At 34.8% G+C, this 17,890-nt stretch overlaps 1 protein-coding gene across 2 annotated transcripts; it reads left to right on the plus strand.

The window, feature by feature from the left end:
- LOC109348166 (trafficking protein particle complex II-specific subunit 130 homolog) lies at positions 1,223–17,703 on the plus strand. Of its 2 annotated transcripts, XM_019588432.1 has the most exons (22): positions 1,223–1,406; positions 2,239–2,468; positions 3,409–3,590; positions 4,129–4,312; positions 4,426–4,516; positions 4,672–4,832; positions 5,615–5,704; positions 5,853–5,943; positions 10,272–10,342; positions 10,602–10,663; positions 10,813–10,903; positions 11,766–11,929; positions 12,040–12,226; positions 12,440–12,985; positions 13,089–13,301; positions 13,544–13,934; positions 14,022–14,112; positions 14,263–14,347; positions 14,908–15,097; positions 16,314–16,606; positions 16,894–16,984; positions 17,229–17,703. In XM_019588432.1, the coding sequence occupies exons 1-22, from the start codon at positions 1,343–1,345 to the stop codon at positions 17,408–17,410; spliced, it is 3,750 nt and encodes a 1,249-aa protein (XP_019443977.1). In that variant the 5' UTR covers positions 1,223–1,342; the 3' UTR covers positions 17,411–17,703. The 2 variants fall into 2 exon arrangements, with proteins under 2 accessions (XP_019443977.1, XP_019443978.1); XM_019588433.1 differs by lacking the exons at positions 10,272–10,342; positions 10,602–10,663; positions 10,813–10,903; ... (5 more) ...; positions 14,022–14,112; positions 14,263–14,347 and adding exons at positions 6,274–6,335; positions 6,485–6,575; positions 7,438–7,601; ... (4 more) ...; positions 9,694–9,784; positions 9,935–10,019 and having other exon boundaries at positions 5,853–6,014.

The following is a 17,890-nucleotide window of genomic DNA, read 5'->3' on the forward strand; positions in this document are numbered from 1 at the left end:
ATTAAGATTAAGATTATTTCATTTCTGAATTTAATTAATATTGCAATTGATAATGTAAAAGATACATTTTTTTTTATATTTTCTAATTATTAAAAGTGTTATTACTTATTAATTAATCTTCTCTTATTATTAAATTATGCTGATATGTTAATGATGTTGTTTTCTCCTTGTTTTATTTTTCTAATGTTTTTGTTTTGTCATTCTTATTTTTAGTCCAAATTAAAATATCAACTTGACATGATTTCTTCTTATATCTATGAATTCTATTAAACCCAAAAATGATACATTGGAAGAATCTTTCGAGTCTTCCAATATCAATTCATTAATTGTTTCGCTCCTGTATCTTCCGAAAGGAAAAAGATCTCTAATTATTACTAATATTCAATTAAATGTTTGTATATGACACACTTGGTATCACTAGTTTTGAAACAAACGCATTGATTTTGATGTATATATATATATATTGGATACTTTCGTAATATACTCAACTTATTATTTTAAAATTGACATGGTTTTTATCTTAAGTTAATACCCTTTAAGTATGTTGGACTTGTTATCTATACTATTAATAAACTTCTATACTATTAATAAAGGCAAAATAAGTAATAACTACCTTATGGTATAATTTTTATATTCCAAACTTACCTTTTTATATTTTTAATAACTACTATAAACTTCCACCTATTACTTTCATTTTTATATTAATAATTTAATATCATTAATCTTCCACTCATTCTCTTATTTCCATCTTCTATCTTTCTCCATCCAATAGGCACAAAATGAGAAATTGACATAAATTTTATGTATATAATATTAACTATCACATATTATCTTCTTAAATCTTCACTCTTTATTGAGTTTATATACTGCACTCTTATATTTAAATTATTTTCTTAAATAATATAATATGAAGAATGCGGGTGACCGGCACCGCACGCTAGTTTTGTTATAAAGAAAATTGAACACAAAATCCACAAATATGTTTCCGATTGAATTTCGTAACCTAAATCAACATTAGATTGCATGTTATTTATGTCTTTGGATGAGATGAATTTTTTCAAGTAAATTATATTATTACCACATGCAAAAGAGATAAATGTATTTTTTTAAATAAAAATAATGACAAATGTAATTAAGTTAAACAAAATATAGTATAGTGTATCTGAATGGAATCCAAAATCACCGGTGGTAGTGATTAGTGTGTAATACCGCGAAGCACTAGATCTACGGGACACGACTTCCCACTTCTCTCTCTGAACTCCAAGTACTCGTTGTAAACACTCACTGAACTTCCATTTCCATGGATCTCAACTGAGTTTCTAGAAACTTCTACAGATCCACAATGTCCAATTTCTTCTCTCAGTTTCAATCAATCAAGAACACCGCCGATCGCATTGTCATTTCAGGTATTTCATTCATTACTTTCCCACTTTCTCTCAATTACCATTTTACCCTTTTTCTCCCAAAACCAAAGATCTAATGCACAATCACATCGAAATCTACCTTATATATATTTATAAAGGATTCTTCTATGCTTTTTATATCTTATTATATCGATTTTTAATCATATTAACGAATTCTAACATTTAAGGGTTTGTTTTGTGAAGTAGCTTATAATTAAACACTTACTAGAGGGATTTGGAGATAAGAGAAGTGTTTTTTTTTCCCGATATAGTAATCTAATTCAAATTTAGTAACATTATTACAATTTAGTGCAATGTATTGTTATGGTGAATGTTTAGGAAATGAAGAAAGCATAAAGTATATTGTTCTACTGCAAAGAAAATTAAGGGAGTAAATCTGCAATTTGGTTCCTGAAAGATAGGGGCGCGGGGCAATTTAGTCACTCTAAAATGACACTTTTCCTTCCTGGATGTTCAAAATGTCGATCAAGTTGGTCTTTGAATGGTAAAAACTACGATCAAGTTAGTAGTACACAAAGGACTACTTTGATTGGTATTTTGAACATCCAGGGACGAAAAATGTCGTTTTAGAGTGCCGGAATTACATATCTAGATGCTCGACTTTTTTAAGGACCGAGTTGGTGATTTTCTCAAAACAAAGGGGTTTATCGGTACGAAAAGGCATCGATGCAACAAATATAGAAGCATAATTAGTGTAATGTATTTGATCAAACACTATTGCAATAACTATCAATAATCTAGATGTATGTGTTTGAGTGTGGCTAACACTCTAACTGTCTATTGACACTCCAGCAAAGTGTTTTTGTTTTTTCAGTGGAGGATGTGTGTGACTTGTGGCCAACTGTTAAGGATGCTTTTGAGTCGCGATTGCCATTCAAAAGGGCGCCTTTGAATAATAAGACACGGAATCTTGTCTTTGTTGAGCAATTGCCAGCTGAGTTCATATTAACCACAGATTCAAGACTCCGTAGTCGGTTCCCTCAGGAGCAACTGTTATTTTGGTTTCGAGAGCCGTATGCAACTGTTGTACTTGTTACCTGTGAGGTAATGTTCTCACTAATAGCATTTTTTAGACTCTAGCAGAAACTTGTAGTGTTGGAATGACATCTCAGGTTAGATGAGGGAGATACACTCTGATTTTGTGACCTTTCTGTCACAATGTGTTTTTGTTTACTTTTATAGATAACTTAGCGTTGCTGCCTTTCTGTGTGACTATACGAAGTAATCAAAACATAAGTAAATAACATGCAAAACATATTGATTAAATTCATAGCTAGCTGAAAGGGAAGTTTCTATCGGGCATATGAATTACATGTAATTGTTGAAGTACGTTTGATAACTAAAATTAGATAGAATGATACTTTCCTAAAAAGGGTGGCCCAACGCATGAGGCTCTCACCAAGTGGGGACTGAGGATGGTAGATATATGTAGCCTTACTCTCGCAAGCAAAGAGTCTGTTTCCAGAGAACAATACATTCCTATTTTTCTTTTAATAGAAAGAAATTGTAATGTCTTATTCCTTTCCTTTTGAAAAAAAACGAAATAAAAGTCTGTCACCGTGTAATAGTATCTCACTTACATATATGAATGGGTGGAACACCAATTGTGTGAGTAGAGTTACTCATTTTAGTCCTCCTTGGAAATTTATTTCTCTAGGAATACCCTCTTTTGTCCTTGCATTTGGGTCAGTGCACGATTATCCCACCTAGTGGGGTCTGAGGAGGTTAAATGTACGAAATCTTACCCTTACAAGCAAATAAGTTGTTTCCAGGATTTGAACCCATGGTCATAAGGCAAGCAACCTTGCCATTGTGCCGAGGGTCATCCTCTGTTGAGTTTTATAGCATTTGCGAAAAATATTTAAATGATCAATTATTGGATTTTAAGTTGTTTCAATTAATTATTTTTGGTGTGTAATCCTTTCACTGTTTAATTCAGTTGTGGATTCTATTGTGTAGCTTAACTTTCATTTTCTCTTCCCAGGATCTTGACGAGTTCAAAACCATCCTTAAACCACGCCTTAAATTAATTGTCCAAAATGATGAGAGAGAATGGTTTATTGTATTTGTATCTAAAGCTCATCCAGCTAATGATCAGGCGAACAAAATGGCAAAGAAAGTATATGCTAAAATTGAAGTTGAGTTTAGCTCCAAAAAAAGAGAAAGGTAAGCTTGAAAAATTGGACGTGTGCCACTTGCATTCTCTCCTCTTCCCCAACATCTGTTGGTCGATAGTTTTCTAAATTATTATTTCAACTAAGGCTTTGTTAAAAAATTTCATTGACATTTTAGCTTATGGTCAATGTATAAGAATCTAACAACTGTTTGATTGGACATTACTTTATTTATTTTGAACTTGATGCGGCAGTAAACAAAAATGGAGCTTGGAAGTTTAGTTTTAAGGATCAACCTTATAGTTTCTTTCAGCGGCATCATTCTTCCATTTTGTGTCATTCTACGTAATTATCACTTATCAGAAAGGGTAATCCATAAATATTGTGGAATTAACTGTTTTTATACACGTGTGATGGGTCCAGAATTTGATGATAAAAAATACTGTAAGGAATGATATATATCTAAACAGAAATAATAACCCGTTAACTGCTCATGAGTGGGGAAAAACAGTTGTTCAAGTTTCTCCTTCTCATTTGCTTCCACATTTCCTTCTTATTGATGCTTTTAACACTGCTTCATCCCCATTTAGATGTTGCAAATACGATATGCATTTCCCTGAAGCAAACTTTTGGGAAGACCTGGAATCAAAGATAATGGAATGCATCAGAAATACACTGGATAGGCGTGTACAGTTTTATGAGGATGAGATTCGAAAGCTCAGTGAACAGCGTCTCATGCCAGTCTGGAACTTCTGTAATTTTTTCATTCTGAAGGTTGCAATAAATGGTTCTTATAACCCAGCCGTTGTTGATTTTTATTGATTTTCTCTTTTGGTTCATTCTTGGAGCTTATAGCTTCTTTTAACAAATTTGTCTTCTGTGCTCAGGAAAGCTTGGCATTTATGTTTGAAATGGCTCACCTTCATGAAGATGCCTTACGAGAATATGATGAACTAGAACTCTGCTATCTTGAAACAGGTGCATAATGCTTAGTTATATTTTCTGTTGCTGTTGTAGTCAAGACTCAAGATGGTATTTAGATTTGTAGTATTGTGCTTTTGGACATTTCTATGGAACCTTACAAATCTTGTGAGGAATGAAAATTGATCCAAATATATATGTAACTAATGCAGTTAACATGACCGGAAAGCAAAGGAACTTCGGAGGTGCAGACCATGGGGATGATCAAGCAGCATTGCTTAATCCAGGAAACAAAGCATTGACACAGATTGTCCAAGAGGACTCGTTTAGGGAGTTTGAATTTAGACAATATCTATTTGCCTGTACATCAAAGGTTAGCCCGGGCTGAAACACTAGTGTTACACACAAAAATGTAACATATATAAGCAGCTCATTGTAATTTTGTGAAGTATGTGTCTACTGTCTTCTTTGGTGTTTATAATCTTGACTGCTTCGTTAGCTATGGAGTCTATTATATAATATAAGATAAATTTCAAAGCTCTAGGTGAATCTTACCTCATCCATTATTATCATACTCCTCATTCTCTCTCTCTCTCATGCACACACATGTGAGCACGTGCCAGTATGTATGCATTCGATTTGCTTTTGCACCATCACTATATGTATAATGCTTTAATTGTTCAAGTATTTTAAATAAATTTCAAGACAGGACAACCTGCAGCCACCATTTACACATACATGGAAAGCTCTGATTTTGTGTCATTGTGTGCATCTGCCCATGTGTTTTGTTATCCAGAAAGGGTTTCTATGGTATATGTGTAGAGGGATTGACATGTTTTGTTGAAAGGCTCTCTCTTCTTGTTTTAGCTGTTTCTTTTTGTTCTTTGTGAGGATGTCTTATCCTCTTCTTCTGAACGTTCTTCTCATCTAATAATTCTTCTTTGATTGTAAAAAATATTTTTCTTTTAAAGTTATAATGTTTGGACACTTAAGCACTATCAGTTTGAGTTCTCTTTGACATTTTGGGTTTGTGCTACTATCTCAAGGAGCCATGCTTAATCAGATCCATGACTAATTATTTGGTTTAATTTCCTTTTCTTTTTTGCTAAGATGGTTTAACTTTCTTTGGTTTACTACTACATGTTCATTTTTCAGCTCTTATTCAAGCTGAATCGCCCCTTTGAGGTTGCATCACGGGGTTATTCTTTCATAATAAGCTTTTCAAAATCTTTGGCATCACATGAGGTATTTGATTCTCTGTTTTCATGTGTTTTTTTACATGAGTTTGTTACAGTAGCTATTTCAGTTTGAACTGTATAATTCTTTCCCCCCGTTTTGATCTGTCCCATTTTGATTTGTCCCATTTTTACTTCTGTATAATGTTTCTTCTCAGCATATTCTGCCTTTTTGTATGCGTGAAGTCTGGGTGATAACTGCTTGCTTGGCTTTAATTGAAGCAACAATTTCTCATTACAATGAAGGACATGTGGTGCCTGACATAGAGAAGGAGTTCTTTCGTCTTCTGGGTGACCTGTATTCACTTGCTAGGGTTAAGGTAGAATACTTTTGTTTCACTAAGCTAGTAAATAGTCTGTATATCTTATTTGGTTTGATGGACTCTTAAATGAGTTAACAACTGCACTTATCAAAACCCACAATTGGCAATGAAATTAATGGAGTTCAATCAAAATTATCTTTTTTATCCTTTTTTCCTCCCCTTTTTTCTTTTCCAAGTTCATTACTGACTACAATGATATTGTGTTCCACACCATTGTTAACTATGGTTGCTTTTTGTATTTTCTATATGTTGGCAGTTCTTGAGAGTTGCGTATTTAGTTGGGTATGGAACTGATATAGAAAGAAGTCCTGTTAACAGGTACATTTTCGAACTTGGAGGACCAATGATCTTTTGCATTATCTTAATCTGATCGATTTTGATTCCATGGATTAGTCATTTATAGGCTAGTTACATCACCTTTGGTTTCATTCTCCTTGTTTGACAGTTTTTTCTTTCCTTTCGAGCAGTGCTTCTCTCAGCTTACTTCCTTGGCCTAAGCCAGCAGTTTGGCCTTCTGTTCCTGCTGATGCATCAGTAGAGGTGCTTGAGAAAGAGAAGGTAACTTGTAATCTAAACCATAATAAGGGGCATTCCCTCATTTGCCACACTTTTATTTTTCCTCAAATACCATTATTATTCAATTAAATTTAGAAGTATTATAAAGGGAATTATGTCATACTTTTATCTTTCAAACACTTTCAAACTTCTCTCATTTTAATTGCAGTTTTTTCATTGGCAAAACTTTGTAGTCATATGCTGAATTCGATATAATGTGGATCAAAATTTAAAACTCTAGTCATAATTATGACATTACAGAAGATTTCATTACCCAACAGAATTTCAACAAAAAAGTTTATTCATTCCTTAATGCTTGAACAACACTTTTTCACGCCTTGTCTTAAATATTTCAGTTCTTAAGAGTGAGATTACTAGAAAAGGAAAATGTAGTAATCCCATCCAAAGATGACATAGTATAATTTATAGCAGTCATTTTATGTCTTCTCACTGACCTGCCTGGCCTCCTATCATGAGCTTGGGAAATACATCACAGCTCACAAGTTATTGGAATTTAAATTTCCCCTTAAAATCTTTACATGTCCTACTAGCCAAAGGTACCAAAGAACAAACATAGGGATAAGTTGTCATGTAAATGTTTCAATTCCACTGTTCTCATAAATTCTATTTCTCTTAAGGCCTTGGCTCCTTGGTCTTTCTTTTATTCCCTTAATAAAATATTTTACTTAATTAGAAAGAGAGAAAAACGCATATTTCCCTCTTAATCAATCTAGAATTTTACTTAAAATAGAAAGAGAAAAACATGTATTTTTTGAGCATGTGTTTTTAATATTGTTATTGTAGTTTCACTTAAGATTTTTCTGTATCACATATTTACCTTAATAATGTGATTATACCTCTTTAGCTGATTCTCCAAACAACTCCTAGAACCAAGCACTTCGGTATCCAGAGGAAACCCCTGCCTCTTGAACCTACTGTACTTCTACGAGAGGCCAACAGGCGGAGGGCTTCACTTTCAGCTGGAAATGTGTTTGAAATGTTTGACAGTCGTCAGGGTACATTGGATGGGTAATGAAATGATATATGTTGTTCCAGATGGATTCATTTAGTAAACTGTTAAAAAATCCTGTATTTGATGTTATGATTTGAGTTTTACAATCTGATTTATGTACTGACAGATCATCATCACAAAAACTACATGCAAGTTCCATGATACGTACTTATTCTTCACCAGGAAATGTCGATAGCTCAATTGACCGGCCTATGAGGCTTGCTGAAATTTATATAGCCGCTGAGCATGCTTTGAAGCAAACCATTTCTAATCCAGAACTGTTGACATCATTATCATCGTCTGAGGAGTTTGAGGTATCAACATGGGCTGAAGTCAGGAGTTCATTGAAATGATTCTCAAGGATCTCTTCTTGAGAGTTTCTCATCGTGTCTCTGATTGTTTGTGTTATTAGTTTTTCCCTTATGAACAAATATCGAGTACTTGTAACTATTTTGTTGATGTCTCTTCTGGTGCTAATTGGACTTCATCTTCATTATCTTCCTTACTTGTCTGTTCCTTGTTGGCAGCAAAAATATTTGGAGCTAACTAAAGGTGCTGCTGACAATTACCATCGTTCCTGGTGGAAAAGACATGGAGTTGTCCTTGATGGCGAGCTAGCAGCAGTCGCCTTTAAGCATGGACATTTTGATCAAGCTGCAAAGTCATATGAGAAGGTTTGTGCACTTTATGCTGGTGAAGGATGGCAGGACTTGTTGGCTGAGGTCCTTCCAAATTTAGCTGAGTGTCAGAAGATACTCAATGATCAGGCTGGCTACTTATTGTCCTGTGTGAGGTTACTTTCTCTTGATGAAGGACTATTTTTGACCAAGGAGCGTCAAGCGTTTCAGTCAGAAGTTCTACGTCTTGCTCATAGTGAAATGAAGGACCCTGTACCTCTTGATGTATCATCATTAATTACATTTTCTGGCAATCCTGGGCCTCCAATGGAGTTATGTGATAGGGATCCTGGTTCCCTTTCTGTAACTCTTTGGAGTGGTTTTCCAGATGATATAACTCTTGATTCAATCAGTCTTACATTAACACCAACACACAATGCTGATGAAGGTGTAAAGGTATTTGTTGGGCATTATTTTACTCGTTTCAATAATAGTATACGAAGTTTATGGTTTTCAATTATTTACTGCCTGAACAACTCAATCATCTAAATTATTTTAGGCGTTGAAGAGTTCTACAGCTATTTTCTTGCATCCTGGTCGGAATACTATTACCTTGGATCTACCACCTCAGAAACCAGGATCATATGTTCTTGGAGTTCTTACTGGGCAGATTGGGCAGTTGAGTTTTAGATCTCATAGTTTCTCAAAAGTTGGTCCTGCAGATAGTGATGATTTTATGAGTTACGAAAAGCCAGCTAAACCTATTCTGAAGGTAGCCTCTCTTCTAATAGGATGAGAAAATGGAATTTGATGGTCCAATAGAAGATAGGGATGTCTTCCTTCAAATTGTATTTCTATTGCTTTGATGTTTCCCTCCTGATCATACCTATTAACCTGGAAATAAGTTGGTTTACTAGAGGGTTTTGGTAAATTTAATCTGGTGTTGTTTATCTTTGCAGCAGCTAGAAAGAGTTGGCCTCAATTATTATATAATAATATTTTATCTATTTTTAGGTTGCCAAACCCAGAGCCCTGGTTGATCTTGAAGCGGCTGTTTCATCCGCGTTGTTAATAAATGAGCATCAATGGGTTGGCATTTTAGTTCGACCAATAAATTACTCTCTCAAAGCTGCTGTCTTGCATATTGATACTGGTCCCGGATTGGAGATTGAAGATTCACATATAATTGAGATGGAAGGCTATTCCAGTGTATCACAGATTGATGATGTACAGGAGCAGAAAGATGGTTCTCAAATAGGATCTTTGAATTCTGGAAAAAAATTTGAACGTTTGTCTCTTCAAGATGGTAAAATAGAGTTTCCAAATTGGGCAAGTGAGTCACCTTCTACTCTTTGGGTTCTGATTCGAGCCGTCAGTGAGACGCTCAGCAGAGGATCGTCTTCAGGTTAAGATGGTGATACAAACCTTGAAGCCTGCATACATGTGTATTTTATATTTAACCATATGTACTGATATTGTTTATTCTTTCCAGCCACAACTAGAAGTGAGAGTATTGTAGATGGAATGAGAACAATAGCTCTGAAACTTGAATTTGGAGCATTCCACAATCAGATATTTGAAAGGTTTTCCCATTTTCCATCATTCTTACGTTTTAATTATATAATATATCAAAAGCTGTTAAATTATAACTGCCATGCATCTGGCTTTTGCATACTTTGTTTTTTTCTGCATTAGTTACTTATAAAGTTATAATCTGTTGCCTTGATATGCAGGACCCTAGCAGTGCATTTTACATATCCTTTCTATGTTACAACGTGTGTTACTGATAAATGCAATGACGGTACCCTGCTTCTTCAGGTATTAGTCTTTCTTTTCATAATTAGTTAATAACAGTTGATTATGAACAATAAAGTAACTACTATCATGAACAAAAAGTATGGGAGTCAAGGCTCCATTTATAACTAAAACACTACCCCTCCCATTGCTTTCCATGTATCTTCCAAAATTGGAAATAACAGACATTGGCTTTTTTCATATGAAGTAACCTTGACTGATATTGGAGGAAAGAAAATTAATATTTGATTCATTGAATTTGTAACAATGAAGGACATGTGGTGCCTGACATAGAGAAGGAGTTCTTTCGTCTTCTGGGTGACCTGTATTCACTTGCTAGGGTTAAGGTAGAATACTTTTGTTTCACTAAGCTAGTAAATAGTCTGTATATCTTATTTGGTTTGATGGACTCTTAAATGAGTTAACAACTGCACTTATCAAAACCCACAATTGGCAATGAAATTAATGGAGTTCAATCAAAATTATCTTTTTTATCCTTTTTTCCTCCCCTTTTTTCTTTTCCAAGTTCATTACTGACTACAATGATATTGTGTTCCACACCATTGTTAACTATGGTTGCTTTTTGTATTTTCTATATGTTGGCAGTTCTTGAGAGTTGCGTATTTAGTTGGGTATGGAACTGATATAGAAAGAAGTCCTGTTAACAGGTACATTTTCGAACTTGGAGGACCAATGATCTTTTGCATTATCTTAATCTGATCGATTTTGATTCCATGGATTAGTCATTTATAGGCTAGTTACATCACCTTTGGTTTCATTCTCCTTGTTTGACAGTTTTTTCTTTCCTTTCGAGCAGTGCTTCTCTCAGCTTACTTCCTTGGCCTAAGCCAGCAGTTTGGCCTTCTGTTCCTGCTGATGCATCAGTAGAGGTGCTTGAGAAAGAGAAGGTAACTTGTAATCTAAACCATAATAAGGGGCATTCCCTCATTTGCCACACTTTTATTTTTCCTCAAATACCATTATTATTCAATTAAATTTAGAAGTATTATAAAGGGAATTATGTCATACTTTTATCTTTCAAACACTTTCAAACTTCTCTCATTTTAATTGCAGTTTTTTCATTGGCAAAACTTTGTAGTCATATGCTGAATTCGATATAATGTGGATCAAAATTTAAAACTCTAGTCATAATTATGACATTACAGAAGATTTCATTACCCAACAGAATTTCAACAAAAAAGTTTATTCATTCCTTAATGCTTGAACAACACTTTTTCACGCCTTGTCTTAAATATTTCAGTTCTTAAGAGTGAGATTACTAGAAAAGGAAAATGTAGTAATCCCATCCAAAGATGACATAGTATAATTTATAGCAGTCATTTTATGTCTTCTCACTGACCTGCCTGGCCTCCTATCATGAGCTTGGGAAATACATCACAGCTCACAAGTTATTGGAATTTAAATTTCCCCTTAAAATCTTTACATGTCCTACTAGCCAAAGGTACCAAAGAACAAACATAGGGATAAGTTGTCATGTAAATGTTTCAATTCCACTGTTCTCATAAATTCTATTTCTCTTAAGGCCTTGGCTCCTTGGTCTTTCTTTTATTCCCTTAATAAAATATTTTACTTAATTAGAAAGAGAGAAAAACGCATATTTCCCTCTTAATCAATCTAGAATTTTACTTAAAATAGAAAGAGAAAAACATGTATTTTTTGAGCATGTGTTTTTAATATTGTTATTGTAGTTTCACTTAAGATTTTTCTGTATCACATATTTACCTTAATAATGTGATTATACCTCTTTAGCTGATTCTCCAAACAACTCCTAGAACCAAGCACTTCGGTATCCAGAGGAAACCCCTGCCTCTTGAACCTACTGTACTTCTACGAGAGGCCAACAGGCGGAGGGCTTCACTTTCAGCTGGAAATGTGTTTGAAATGTTTGACAGTCGTCAGGGTACATTGGATGGGTAATGAAATGATATATGTTGTTCCAGATGGATTCATTTAGTAAACTGTTAAAAAATCCTGTATTTGATGTTATGATTTGAGTTTTACAATCTGATTTATGTACTGACAGATCATCATCACAAAAACTACATGCAAGTTCCATGATACGTACTTATTCTTCACCAGGAAATGTCGATAGCTCAATTGACCGGCCTATGAGGCTTGCTGAAATTTATATAGCCGCTGAGCATGCTTTGAAGCAAACCATTTCTAATCCAGAACTGTTGACATCATTATCATCGTCTGAGGAGTTTGAGGTATCAACATGGGCTGAAGTCAGGAGTTCATTGAAATGATTCTCAAGGATCTCTTCTTGAGAGTTTCTCATCGTGTCTCTGATTGTTTGTGTTATTAGTTTTTCCCTTATGAACAAATATCGAGTACTTGTAACTATTTTGTTGATGTCTCTTCTGGTGCTAATTGGACTTCATCTTCATTATCTTCCTTACTTGTCTGTTCCTTGTTGGCAGCAAAAATATTTGGAGCTAACTAAAGGTGCTGCTGACAATTACCATCGTTCCTGGTGGAAAAGACATGGAGTTGTCCTTGATGGCGAGCTAGCAGCAGTCGCCTTTAAGCATGGACATTTTGATCAAGCTGCAAAGTCATATGAGAAGGTTTGTGCACTTTATGCTGGTGAAGGATGGCAGGACTTGTTGGCTGAGGTCCTTCCAAATTTAGCTGAGTGTCAGAAGATACTCAATGATCAAGCTGGCTACTTACTATCCTGTGTGAGGTTACTTTCTCTTGATGAAGGACTATTTTTGACCAAGGAGCGTCAAGCGTTTCAGTCAGAAGTTCTACGTCTTGCTCATAGTGAAATGAAGGACCCTGTACCTCTTGATGTATCATCATTAATTACATTTTCTGGCAATCCTGGGCCTCCAATGGAGTTATGTGATAGGGATCCTGGTTCCCTTTCTGTAACTCTTTGGAGTGGTTTTCCAGATGATATAACTCTTGATTCAATCAGTCTTACATTAACACCAACACACAATGCTGATGAAGGTGTAAAGGTATTTGTTGGGCATTATTTTACTCGTTTCAATAATAGTATACGAAGTTTATGGTTTTCAATTATTTACTGCCTGAACAACTCAATCATCTAAATTATTTTAGGCGTTGAAGAGTTCTACAGCTATTTTCTTGCATCCTGGTCGGAATACTATTACCTTGGATCTACCACCTCAGAAACCAGGATCATATGTTCTTGGAGTTCTTACTGGGCAGATTGGGCAGTTGAGTTTTAGATCTCATAGTTTCTCAAAAGTTGGTCCTGCAGATAGTGATGATTTTATGAGTTACGAAAAGCCAGCTAAACCTATTCTGAAGGTAGCCTCTCTTCTAATAGGATGAGAAAATGGAATTTGATGGTCCAATAGAAGATAGGGATGTCTTCCTTCAAATTGTATTTCTATTGCTTTGATGTTTCCCTCCTGATCATACCTATTAACCTGGAAATAAGTTGGTTTACTAGAGGGTTTTGGTAAATTTAATCTGGTGTTGTTTATCTTTGCAGCAGCTAGAAAGAGTTGGCCTCAATTATTATATAATAATATTTTATCTATTTTTAGGTTGCCAAACCCAGAGCCCTGGTTGATCTTGAAGCGGCTGTTTCATCCGCGTTGTTAATAAATGAGCATCAATGGGTTGGCATTTTAGTTCGACCAATAAATTACTCTCTCAAAGCTGCTGTCTTGCATATTGATACTGGTCCCGGATTGGAGATTGAAGATTCACATATAATTGAGATGGAAGGCTATTCCAGTGTATCACAGATTGATGATGTACAGGAGCAGAAAGATGGTTCTCAAATAGGATCTTTGAATTCTGGAAAAAAATTTGAACGTTTGTCTCTTCAAGATGGTAAAATAGAGTTTCCAAATTGGGCAAGTGAGTCACCTTCTACTCTTTGGGTTCTGATTCGAGCCGTCAGTGAGACGCTCAGCAGAGGATCGTCTTCAGGTTAAGATGGTGATACAAACCTTGAAGCCTGCATACATGTGTATTTTATATTTAACCATATGTACTGATATTGTTTATTCTTTCCAGCCACAACTAGAAGTGAGAGTATTGTAGATGGAATGAGAACAATAGCTCTGAAACTTGAATTTGGAGCATTCCACAATCAGATATTTGAAAGGTTTTCCCATTTTCCATCATTCTTACGTTTTAATTATATAATATATCAAAAGCTGTTAAATTATAACTGCCATGCATCTGGCTTTTGCATACTTTGTTTTTTTCTGCATTAGTTACTTATAAAGTTATAATCTGTTGCCTTGATATGCAGGACCCTAGCAGTGCATTTTACATATCCTTTCTATGTTACAACGTGTGTTACTGATAAATGCAATGACGGTACCCTGCTTCTTCAGGTATTAGTCTTTCTTTTCATAATTAGTTAATAACAGTTGATTATGAACAATAAAGTAACTACTATCATGAACAAAAAGTATGGGAGTCAAGGCTCCATTTATAACTAAAACACTACCCCTCCCATTGCTTTCCATGTATCTTCCAAAATTGGAAATAACAGACATTGGCTTTTTTCATATGAAGTAACCTTGACTGATATTGGAGGAAAGAAAATTAATATTTGATTCATTGAATTTGTAAATCTTAATGAAGGAATTTTCAGATACTACACCATCATAAGAATTACGATACACTCTCAACGCTGAGCTTTTGCCTAAATGTTAGTATCATGATATCCTAAGGTCGGTGTTTTATCAGGCATACAATTGGCAGTTCTGCATGACACACTTTAAAAAAATTTAACCAGACCACTATCGACATTCATTTGGTAATGAATTTTTTAAATAACTACAAAAAATGTGAAATATTTGTTCATGTAAGCAATAATCGCTAAAATTTCTATTTATTCATCTTGTTCTTTTTTGTTGACAAAATACATTATGGTTCATGTTACTTCTAGGTTATACTTCACTCTGAAGTAAAGGCTAAACTGACCATATATGATGCTTGGCTCGATCTTCAAGATGGATTTGTACATAGTGGAGAAACGGAGGGTAGACCTACTTCAAGTCACTTCCCACTAGTCATATCTCCCACTTCCAAAGCAGGAATTTTGTTTAGTATCTGCCTTGGCAAGACAAATGAAGAAGGTAATCACACTGACAGATATCAGTCAAATGATGCTATGGTTGCCTTTTAATATACTATAGCACCAAGTAATTTGAAAAGTGACCTAACTTTCACAATTACAATATTATAAGTGCCCTATACCAATATCAGTTGAGAATCTGGAAACTGATAAGCACTATTAGTTCCTGGTGTAGGAAGTATATTTATGCAATTCTGACCATTTTTCAAAAGTTACTGATTAGTTGACTTATTTGATAGGCTGTTTGAGTTCAATTCTATAAGAAAGGGAATAGTATAGTTATAGTTATTATTTAGATGATTAAAAAAGTAAATAGTTTTCAATTCTAGAATGTTCTTATGCTTTAGATTTATGCCACTTGTATGGCTCTTATTAGCCTTAGGGTTTCATTACACTATTTAAATAATGAATCTACTGTTTACAAAATCAATAAATGAAATGAAAGTTATCTTGTAAATTAGTTTTCTTCTTTATTCTTTGGAGTAGTATAGCTGTTAGCTAAATTTCTTGGTAGTAAGCATTTTGCTGCCTATCAATTAGTGCTTCCATTTGCTTCTCAATGCCTCCCATAACTGTGGGTGGTGCTCTTTTGTTCATAAACAATAAGTTTCAGCAATTCCAGAATGAATATGATGCAAGGCATGAGTCCCTTCTTAATGCCCTTGCCAACCTTAATCATACGGTAACCACTCTAAACATCCCTCCTCCAAGCCCACCTCCACCACCACCAGAGAGGCAGAGACCCCACAAGGCTGCAACCATCACCAGAGACCCCTTTCTTTTATTTCCCACAGTGGCCAAGACCACAACCACCAACAAAGCCATTTTACTAGTCCCAGTTTAATATCTTGATTAAACTCTGCTAATTAATATCTTGATTCTCTTGATGTTGTGAATTCCATGTTAATCTTTCTGAACATGAAAGAGGCACTCTTTGCCCTTCTGTTTTAACCTGTAATCTATGATTAAAACTAATGGTGTGGTTTCCAGTTTTTATTAGTTTCACAGGCACAATTGATGTTGATATAACCACTTCATAAGTCACATTTTCTTTCTATTCATTATGTTTTTATTTACGCGATTTTAATTATTAAGTAAGAGGGGCATTTATCAATCACTTATGTTTTTACTTATTTTCTATCCATACCTTTCAAAATTATAATAGCCTGATTTGTGCAACTAATTATCTGATTGATTTGTAACCCATAAAAATGCAGAAGCCAGAAAGCAATCAGAAAGTATATTAAATATCAGATATGGAATTTCCGGCGATAGAACAATTGGAGCCCACCCTCCTCTCATGAATGAGTCTACTAGAGTTGATGGTGCCAGACAAGAGATGATCTTCAGGAGCGTAATTACTTTGCAAAAGCCTGTGCTTGATCCATGCCTAGCTGTTGGTTTTCTTCCTCTCCCTTCAGATGGCCTAAGAGTTGGGCAACTAGTTAAGATGCAATGGAGGGTGGAAAGGTTAAAGGATTTGGATAAAAAAGAAATCTCTGAACAGAATGTAAGTCCCTGTAAGCACATTCTTATGTGCATAATTATATTTCTTGTTTCGTGTTTAGCTGAAGATACAATCACTTTGTTTCTGTGCTGCCTCTTAAAAAGGGGAACAGTATTCACACAAAAGATAGTTTTTAAGAGAAGCAGAAGAGGGAAACTGGTTAAACATCTGGTTTCTGAAGAGTTGTTTTAGTCCTGAATCTGGATTAAAATTGTGCTAGTATAGTATTATTTCCATCTACTCTGGCTGTATTCTGTTTGACGCTAAAATTTTGTTTCTGGTTGTGACAGGCTGAGGTGCTATATGAAGTAAATGCTAATTCAGGAAATTGGATGTTAGCTGGGAGGAAAAGAGGACATGCATCTCTCTCCACGAAACAAGGTATTTGGATCGGCTAACAGTTAATTGGATTCACTTTTAGGATTTCTGGGAATACATATATATTTTTTTAGTGGTTTAGATCATCATACATATTCATCTATCTAGCCGTAAAGAATAACTGTATGTTCTAGGTCTATTCTATCTCTTTAGCCTCACTAAGAGTAAGATATTGGTTGTTTAAGTTCTTCCAACCAGAGTTACTTGTAACATAAACTGATATTTATTTTTCGTTTTATTGCTGTAGGTGCAAGGATCGTAATCTCAATTTTATGCATGCCACTGGTGGCTGGTTATGTACGCCCACCAATACTTGGGCTACCGGATGTTGATGACGCCGATATAAGCTGTAAACCTGCCGGACCACATCTTGTTTGTGTTTTACCCCCAGCTCTCAGCTCATCCTTCTGCATTCCAGTTAATTCATGAGCTTAGCAATACTTTCCAATCAACTTTCATTGAGTTTTTGTGTTCTATCACTAGTTTGAGAAAATTTTACTTAGGTTCAGTCAAGTAGCAAAGTGTGACATTCCCCTAACATGTTTTCTTTGTTGTGTGAAAATCTCAATAGTTAGAGCATGTACATTGGAAATTTGTGCTCTTCCTTGTACCATAGAATAGATAGATACAAGGATCATTGGATTATTTTGTCTCATGAAATGATGAAATTTAATAGGAACCAAAATATTGAAAATTTATCAATTTTAATTCCTCCTTGAAGACCATAATTGGCAATTCACAATCACTTTATATTATTATTTTTGCCTTAAAAGTTATTCAATTTCATAATATCATTTTATTCCCCAACATTTAACTTTTCCCTTGTGAATGATATACAAGTTCCATTAATTGTAGGGGTGGGGATTTAACACATGATAACTTATTAAAATTTGCATAAGGTATTCTATT

This window comes from Lupinus angustifolius, chromosome LG05 (genome assembly GCF_001865875.1).
Source record: "Lupinus angustifolius cultivar Tanjil chromosome LG05, LupAngTanjil_v1.0, whole genome shotgun sequence".
NCBI classification, from domain to species: domain Eukaryota; kingdom Viridiplantae; phylum Streptophyta; class Magnoliopsida; order Fabales; family Fabaceae; genus Lupinus; species Lupinus angustifolius.